General features: G+C 40.7%; 1 protein-coding gene across 1 annotated transcript; it reads right to left on the reverse strand.

The window, feature by feature from the left end:
* Positions 1-4118: 4118 nt before the first annotated feature.
* LOC117782845 lies at positions 4119-7029 on the reverse strand (the record flags this gene model as incomplete). Its single annotated transcript, XM_034619903.1, has 1 exon — positions 4119-7029. A coding segment is annotated over one exon (2802 nt), but the record flags the coding sequence as incomplete, so codon positions are not given.
* Between the last annotated feature and the right edge of the window lie 2715 nt (positions 7030-9744).

Consider the following 9744-nt stretch of genomic DNA (forward strand, 5'->3'; position numbering starts at 1 on the left):
CGATAACTCCTTACCGCTTTTCATCATCCGCCTTTATTGTCTGTTGCCAGTTGCAAGTTGCCTTTCTGTGCAAAGTATTCATCATCATTTTTTCAGCTTCTGTAATATTGTTGCTTATTTTTGTTGTTGTTAAAATACAATAAGATTGGTTTTGCTGCAATTTCATATTGGCTTGCTAATATTTTCATTTTTGTTCGTTCTTGCTTTATTCCCATTTTCACTTTTTTTTGTACATTGCTGTTGAGAACTTTGATTAGTTTTCAATAGAAAGGTATCTCAACATGAGCCATTTTGATTGCAGATTTCAAAGAAATTTAATTTTAAGTCATTGAATTCATTATTAACATTTACTGGCTGTAAATTAACATAGCTGTAAGCCTGTAAAAATATGCAATGCTTTTCCGATCTGGTTTGATTTTTTGTATTTAATAAAATAAGTACATTTTTGAGCATCGGTATTCTAAATTTTTGTACCCATTTTCGGATTTCTATTTTTTGCTATAATTTTTTAAATTTTTGCATTATTTTTTTAGTATTTTCTTGATTTTTTGAATTAAATGTTTTAGCTTCTCTTTCCGAGGGCTGACGAACTTCAAATCTTAATTAATATGTTTGCCTTAATTTTGCCTAATTTCGAATTTTAAATTTTCAACCAATTATTAATTTATTGAACTTATTTAAGTTTTTGCACAATTTATTATTCATAGCATACTTTTAGGCACTTATTTGAAATGGAAGTTTGAGCAGCACTGCATTAACAGATGTTTATTGGCTGTTAACATCTCTGAAGTCTGTTGAATTCTGTTAAAGGCTGTTAGAGTCTGTTAACACAACTCGCCCCTGTTCACCTTGCTGTCATCGTCATCCTCATCAGCTTGAGCGAGTTTCTCGATATGCAAATGTTTGCCTAATCGTTGGCCATTAAACGAATCATCTTTTGACGGTGCGCAGTATTGACTTGATATACGAGTATGGACACTTTCTAGGAGAGATGTTTCCATTAGCAAACATATTACATATATTATGCATTAGCCATCGTTGTAGTAGTAACAATATATTTCTATAATAGTATTTTAGCTTTTCATTGCATATGAAGATTTTTAACGTGAGTAAATAGTGAAATCAAGCTTTGGTTTTATCCATATAGTAGAAGAGTTTCTAAGATTGCATTGTAAGTGACATTCTCCACTGGATTCGTGCACTTTGTGTGTGCTTTTGACATTTTTGCGTTCATTTTGCGTGACAAGTTTTTTGTGGTTCACTGAGGCCACTTTACGGCATGTCAGGACCTCTTTGGCTTTGGCAGACAGCCGGCCTATTTCACACTTTATAGAAAATTTTTGCCAATTGTCTGGCGACGTGGCGGCTCGTGCAATGCACTCGTGCCTAGATTTTTTTTTTTTTGTGCGGAAGTTTGCGCAATTTTCAAAGCGGAAATGCAATTTTCGGTTCAGCTGCATTTGTCTCGCAGTCGCTAACCCAACCCAACCCAACTATCCTACAACCCGATCACTCGAGCGCCTGACCGAACCACCTCCCGCCCGCCGGACAACTGGGCGGTTTGCCAACACATCCAAATCGTATATCAAACGCAGAGTTGGCAGTCCCTGACAAAGACATGCAGCGGCGGCAGCCAAACCGAAAAGGCCGACGAGAGCGACAAGGACGGAGACGGAGACAGCGAGAGGAACGAGTGCAGAGGATGCCGCCATATACCCGAAAAATGAGAAGAAAAAGTTGAAACCGTCAGCGTCGCCAATAACACCAGGAGCTATTTACTATGGTTCTTGTTGTTGTTGTTGCTGTTGTTGCTGTTGTTGCTGTTATTGCTGTTGTAGTGTGTGTTATGCCTTTTGTGGCATGGTCTGCAAATATATTTCACACGCTTTTTTATGCAACGAGCGAATTTCTCGACAACTTGGAGAATTTGTGGTGTGGTGTGTGCTTTTGCATTGCTTTTGCATACACAACGAATCGTTGAAATACTTTTATTTATTTGCATATAAATTATTCAATTGTTCCTTGCCTTATCTTTCTTGCTGGCTACTTCCAATCCAAGGCTCAACCCACAACCGAACAGCTCCCTGCGGTGTCTATTAAAACTGCCGAATGCAGTTGATTTCTGATATCTTATATCTGACTCTAAAAATAGCACTGTGATAAATTTTTGATTTATGTTTGCATATTTACCATAACTTGAATAAAATTGCATTTGCCCGCAAGAAGAATTGCAACACTACACCACCCACTAAAAAATAGAAATATCCCTATTATAAATGTAAATTATTTTATATCAGATTTAACTCTTAAAGTCAATTTACACTGAGGCCGGTAAGCAAAAAGCCTAAGCTTACGGCGAAAGTCGTTTACACTGATGAAAAGGCCGATATTTTGAAGTCTAATTGTCAAATTGTAAATTGCGCATTGCTAAATTTATAATAAATTGTACATAAAGTTTGTATTTAAATGTATATATCGGATCCATCATGTATGTTCGACGACTAGTTGAATGCATAGTTGAATTAATAAGGAATTGACGGTTTACAAGGAATATTTCAAATATTAACTGGCCTTTTTTTTGTGGTGGTAAATCGATTTTTAATCAATTTTTAGCCAGGGCTGCCAACTTTTGTCAGAAAAAACGTCGCTAATGACGCCGTTTATGATACGGGCTCGCCTAAAAGACTTTATATTTGAATCAAACTGTCAAATTTTTGTATGGTAAAGGCCTACTTAAGGGCCGGCTTTTTTTTGTTACGGCGTCATACCGGTCTCAGTGTAAAAAGACTATGAACCCTTTTTAAGTATTACGCCAACAAATGTGGAATTATAAATAAATGTATACAAACTCAGATACACTTTTGTGGCGCATATGACTACAATGATTCAAGGATACTTTAGGTTCATTGTCATAACTTCACAAACATCACAGCATCACAGCAACATCATGTCGCCTTGCTCTTTTCGCCTGTCTAGTTGCCACTTGGCCACTTGACGTGTTGCCGCAGTGCTTCCGTTTTCACCAACACGTGTGCTAAACGGTTTGTATGTGTTTGCCTCTCCTACTGCTCCTCCTCATCCTCGGGCCCCTCAACTATCGACACTTTCTGCCGTCAGATGTCAACTACAGCCCTTGGCAGACGTGCCTTTCGAGGCGTTGTACAAATTTTGCGAGTTTGTTTTTATTTTGTAGCAGACTTCAATAACATGCAACATTTAGAACTTGTCGCAAGCGAGGAGAGAACGTTTGTACCTAAATATTTCTAATATCTTGAGATACATGTGTTGGAAATTTATTAGCTGTCATATAAATCTTTGCACGCTGCCAGCCTTGGCCAAGTGTTGCCTCTTCAGTCTTCAGATGTGTCGCAATTTTAAACTAGGTTGGGGTATGTCTCTTTTCTGGCATATAAAGATAAGATATTGGGGCAGCGCAACCCTTCTTCAGCTTAATGTGCAGAATTTTTATTTACATAAATGCTACTCAAGAAAATTAATACACTGAAAAAAAAGACCACCAAATGATGGCACCGTGGCGCTCTGGTTAGAGAGGCCGCTTCAGATGTGAAGCAGTAGGCGGCGGTTCGAATCCCCCTAGTAACAAATTAAAATAACATTTATAAAATTACTTAAACAGAATAAAATATAAATAAATCAAAATTTAAAAATAAAAAAATATAATTATAAAAAATAATTTTAATTTATTTTATTTTTTGATTTTAGTTTTAAGAACATTAATTCTTAAAATAAGAACTTGGTCTTATTTTAAATGTTCTTAAAATCAAGATGTGTTCTTTTAATTCAAGAATTTGTTGTTTTCGACGCATTTTTTAGACCGAAAATCTTAGTTCTGAGACCAAAATCTTGATTTTAGAACATTTTTTTTATCAGTGGACTTCTTTGCCTTTCTGCAGAGTCCGCATCTGGGCTTACCGTTAATTGGACCTGCAACACACAAAACACATGAGGCAGACACTTGAGCTTGCCTCTCGTGTCAGTGTCATTTGTTTAATTAAAATTATGCCTATTTGTTGTTTCCTATTTAAACAAAGTACTTGTCACTCACAAATGAGGAAGAAAAGAAAGTAAGGTAGACATAAGTATATAACGAGAGAGAGTTACAATATTGTTTTATAAATTTATTAAATGTGCTTTGTAATATTTTACATAAATAATAAAAACTATAACTGTATATTTTGGCACGCTTTTCATTTCCACTTTGCAACATCATTGTACTTCCGTCTCCGGCTGTTTTAGCGGCATTCCCTTGTCGTCGATCTCGACCGATGGCACCAGAGGCGGCTTAAATCCGTATTCCATGTGCAGATTACGGCCAAAGTCGGGACTACGCTTCAGGGAGTGACCACTGCGCCAGCGTTGAAACTCGTCAAAGTCGTTGCCGTTGTTCTCATTGCTCGTGCTGGTCGTCGGCACCGGGCCAATGTAGGACTTGACCATGTGCACAGGTGCCGAGGCAGCTGCTGTGGACAAGTCCTCCGGCAGCGTGTTGTAAATGTAGCGGGCACCTTGCAGCCAAGCGGAGCCCTGAGGTGGAGGCGGCGGTCGCAGATCGAACCGCATGTCGGCCAGACTAAAGGTGGCCACCTTGGGCGCCTCACCATGAACAGGTTTGGTTGGGGGCTTCAGGTGCGTTGCCTTCGCTGGTGTTTTGTGAGCCATGATTTGGGGCAACAACTTCTTCAACATGCGCGTGTAATAATTCTGCAGCACCTTGGGCGGAATGTGGGCAATGGAGGCATGCGACCAGGGATTCAAGGCATTGGGATGGGATGCAAAGTTGAAGCCGGGGGAATGATTTGGTGGCATTGGCATGTGAATAGCGACGGGCACATGAATCGGTATGGCCATTGGACGATCCACATACTTCTCCACAATCTTCTCAACCTCCACGGGCTTCTCCACGATGCGTTCCACTTCGACAGGCACTCGCTTCTCGACAATCTTCTCCACAATTGTTTCGACGGGATAGGGAACGGGCTGCTCGACAATGGTTTCTACGGGATAGGGACGATCCACGTAGTGCTCCACATGAACTGGCACAGCAACCGGTTGGGGAACAGCATAAGGTACATGAATGTGCTTCTCCACAACTTCCTTAACCGGTCGATCGATGATTTTCTCAATATTAAGAGTATAAGGTTGAGGTGAATGCTGTTCTCCAACTGCAACTGGCGGGGAATGAGGAACGGCATGCTGTGAAACTGTAGAAGCTGGAGCAGCATCATGATTGATTGTTCCATGGTGTGAATTCTCATATTCAACCTGCTCAACATGAATGGGATTTGTGGCCAGGGAAACATAGTTTTCAGAAGGTGAGTGAGACGATGTTGATGACGATGTCGATCCGTGTCCCACTTCTGGTGATGCAGCAGCTACATAATCCTTGGGACTGTAACCCAGAGAAAAGTGATTCTGTTGATAGGGCGGCGGATGGTAAATGGTCTCATGCATTTCCACCAAACGGCCGTCCTTTTCAGTAATGAGTTTATTGTGAATGTTCACCGATTTCTGAACCTCCACAAAGGTATAGCCATTGGGCTTAACCAAGAGTTGAGTCTCGGGCTGAGAGTATGAGCCAAGATTTTCTTTAGGTGAGGGAACGTGCTGTACATGATGCTGGGAGGGCTCAGCAGCCGCCTCTGAGACGTAGTCATGAGGACTGGGCAGCAGAGGTTTCTCTGCCTCGTGGCTGGCAGGAGAGGATGTCGGCGGGTTGGGTGAGTTGATTGTAACGTAGAGCAGGCTGTTGGGTGTGGGACCAGCATAGCTGGAGTCATCTTTAGATGGAGAAGCAATTGCCTGGGTATTTAACTTGGAACTTGTACTCTGCTTTAGCTCCCGTTGATAAGCCAATTGGGCAGCAGGTCTTTCAAAGGAATTGGCATAGTCAGCTTCCTTTGGGGGCTTCCAGTTTTGTCGCTGCGGTGGACTGTTGGACTCGTAATGAAAGACACCCTTGGGTATGGGTCCTTCGGCACTACCGGACACCATGGGCTTAAAGGTTTTCAGGAACTGTCTTGAAGGTGCCTCCTGACCTTGATGATTACTAATTTCCTGGAATTGCCGTTCGTTCTGATCTTGATATTGATCAAAAGCCTGCTGTGGCTGTGTCCCTTGCTTATCCTCCGCTTTATCCGGTAACTCATTATGGGCAATACGCACATTGATGTGTTGATTCTCGGCAGGTCCGTGTTGCTGACTATAGCTCTCGATTTGTGGGGAGGAAGGCTCTGACCCGGGCATCGGTGCTGGCAATCGTTGCTGGTACAGGTGCTGTTCCATATGACGTGTCTCTGCTATCTGATTGTCCTCAATGCTTTGTCCATCGTCCAGGTCGATTTCCTGCTCGCCCAGAATGACAATGGGTGCACTCTCGGCAGCGACGAGAGTCTCATTGTCCTCATTCTCTGGTTGCAGCAGCAAACTTGGCAGCACTGGTGATGCCACTGCGGCGCGATTGATGCGCAGCAGCTCATCCCTGGATATGTGATTGCTGCCCTCCCTGACCGGCTTCCTCTCCGCACTGCTAATCCGCTCAACCACAATTTGTGTATGTCCTGGTCGCACCTCTCGGCGATACTCCTTGGTGACTGTGGTTTGGTAGGTGTAATAGGTGTCATTTTTGGGGGAGTTTGTTGTGGTGCTCGGTGTCTCGACGGTTGTGGCACGCACCACAGCTTTATTGGTAGTGGTTGATGTGGTTGGTGTGGTTGGTGTGGTTGGTGTGGTTGTGGGCGCTTCCGAGGATGTTTCTATGTTTGGCTCGCTGCCACTGAAGCGAAAGATGTTCGAGAAACCATCGGGAAAGAGACTAGAGAGCACCTCATTCACTGTATTCTTCTTGGCATTGGCTTCCTCTGCCTGAGGCAAGAGGACATGCTCTCTGGGCGTTTCTTCATCGATTTGGAATTGTATATAACCATGACCATTCGTAGGCACATCGGTAATACTACTCGCTTCTTCAATGGGCAATGCTGTCGGCAAAAATCCAGGTTTCCTGTGAGGTATATGAGAAGGGAAGGAAATAAATTGTAAAGTGCCTGAGCTTTGCTTTAATTCTTATGACAATTAGTACTTGAGCAATTAAGGCCTTTAACAACTTACCCCAGCTGTTCGCCTTCGATGTCATAGAGTTGATCATCGTTGACCTCCGACTGCCTGGTTGCCTGCTTATTAACCTGTCAAAAACCACTCTCATTACCCGTCAAAACCATTCACTAAACTTGGACTTGGACTCACCTCCTTGCCGCTGTCACTCAAGATGTCATCATCGTCATTGCTGTCATTGCTCTGGGCCGTTGCCGCATTCTGTGGCACTGTGGCCACATCGGTAGTAGTGCTGGCTGCTTCGGATGCGTTGGCAACTTCTGCTGTAACTGTTACCAACAGGCAGACGGCAATGACAGTGACAGACGCTGCTAGCAGTTGTACTTTGGGCCACATAGCAGCGGCGCTGTGCGGAAATAGCCAAAACAGCATTAGCTTTCAGTGTGAATAACCCCAAGCAATTTATTCAAAAGAAAATAAAAACTACTAATAAGAAATACACAAACATTAAATGATTGTTGGCATTTACGAAGCTGGCAAGCCAATGAGCTAAGAGGCTAAGAGACTGAGTGCAGTGGACACATTTGGCGGGTCTGTTTGATTTAAGCGATAAGTTTGATGATGTATTTTCCCCTCACTCCCATCGTTCGTTTTAAACAGTTTGGCGGTTTTCTTTCTCTTTCGCTTTTCCCTAAAGATTCATCGCTTGCCGTTTGCCGCTTTCATTGCAACTTGTTCAACTTGCTTTCGTTTGCTTTGGACTTATGTCATTGACAATTGCCACAACGTAATGAATTATTAATTATCCTCAGTTGCTAGCCGCAGTCTCTGACTCTGTCTCCATCTCCATCTCCGTCTTAGCCTTGGCATTGGCCGTTAAATATGAAATATTGAATTTGATGGCATTTAAAGTGGTTCATTTGGGTTTTCACTCTCAAAATTGTTATCACTTGTCATATTCATGTTTGATAACCAATAAATTAAATATATTTTATTGCAAATTCACTAAGTAAATACTCAATCTCAAAACGATATATGTTATGTTATATAAATGAATATAAATGCATTTATTTATATGCATAAATTTCTTAAATATGTATTTTTCATGCATTTTGCGCTTAAATAATACATTAAAATAGCACTTCTATAATTTAATATTTGCGGATACGTTTTTATAATAATTGTGAACAGATAATCAAATAGCATTTTTATTAAATTTCCCACGCATAAATTGCATTTAAAATGCTGCACTTGAATATTAATTTACCTGCATCCATTAAATATTAGGAGCGATTGGCAAATGGGGAAGCCGTGAAATTTAAACACTCAAATATTAATATTAAACGCCGCACAATTAAAACGCACTTTTAATCACTTAACAAATACTTTAAAATAACAACAATTTATGTTTATGTTTCTCTGCAAAATATGAACGCTTTAAGTATTATATTAAACCGATTAATAGAGTCCACCGAATTTATAGCTAGTCTTTAGCACTGTAGTCTCCTGAATTGGGCTTTATATCCAGCCACTTTCTACGAGTTCATGCTGGGGGAGGACTCAACGTTTGGCGACCCTGTCAGCTCCGCGTGCACGTTGCGAATGAAAGTGAAACCGCTGTGGATGCCGCATTTCGTTTTCTTTTCGATCGGCGTCAGCTTTGGACCTGAAGTCGTTGTTGTCGTTGAAGTTGTCGTAGTCGTTGTCGTTGTCGATGTTGCTGTTTCAGTTGTTGTTGTTGCCGCTGTCGATCCTTAAACTGTAGCACCAAACTTGTCCATCCAGCGATTGCGCAAGCGCAACTTGCAACCTCTCTCTCACTCTCGCACTCGCTCTCTCGCACTCGCTCTGTTGCACTGATGCAGTGACATTTTTTTTATGGCTTTCTACGGCAGCATTGACCCTGCCAAAAACATATGCGGGAAAACTCTGCAACTGGTTTTGAAGTTTTTTTTTCATTTTTTTTTTTTGGCCAAGACGCCGTTTTTAGCCAATTGTGTGCAAAACAAAAACCTCACAGAGCCCGCTCCAAGTGAAAGCCCTTGTCATTACCATTCGTTACCTTGATTGCCCTTGACTACTGTGATGTTATATTTATAGTTTTCTGTTGTTGCTGTTGTTGCTGTTACTACAGGTACTAACGATTATCGCATAAATATATTACACCTGTGCTGGGGGCATTGTTGACGCGGTTGTCTTCGATCGCAGATCGTTTTTCTGCTCTTATTGTATTTGAATGGGGTTTCATAGTTGGTTTTAGCATTGTAAATTTCATTTTAACGAGCGACACTCTGTCAGGCATTTGACAGCTGTAGTTGATTGATTCATGAGCATGCATTGAAACTGGATGTTAACGGTTGTCAATAACCCATTAATATATACACAATTTGTTCAGATAGATTTTGGAATTCATTTATTTATATTAATATTTTGTTGGATCATTTATAATTTTTGCTTACCTCAGATCTAACTTTAATTTTTTTTTTCTTTTCAGTTCAAAAATTATTTTTAATTGTATTTGTATTTTTAATCTTTAACTTAATTTTTATACTTGGTAATTTTTTTTTCTTTGCCGACTGCTTTTAGTTGTGCATAAATAAATAAATGAATAAATATTTTAATTTATATATTAATTTATAATTACTTAATATTACTTAATTTATAAGATTTTCCTTG

The sequence above is a fragment of the Drosophila innubila genome (genome assembly GCF_004354385.1).
Source record: "Drosophila innubila isolate TH190305 chromosome 2R unlocalized genomic scaffold, UK_Dinn_1.0 1_C_2R, whole genome shotgun sequence".
In the NCBI taxonomy this organism is placed as follows: domain Eukaryota; kingdom Metazoa; phylum Arthropoda; class Insecta; order Diptera; family Drosophilidae; genus Drosophila; species Drosophila innubila.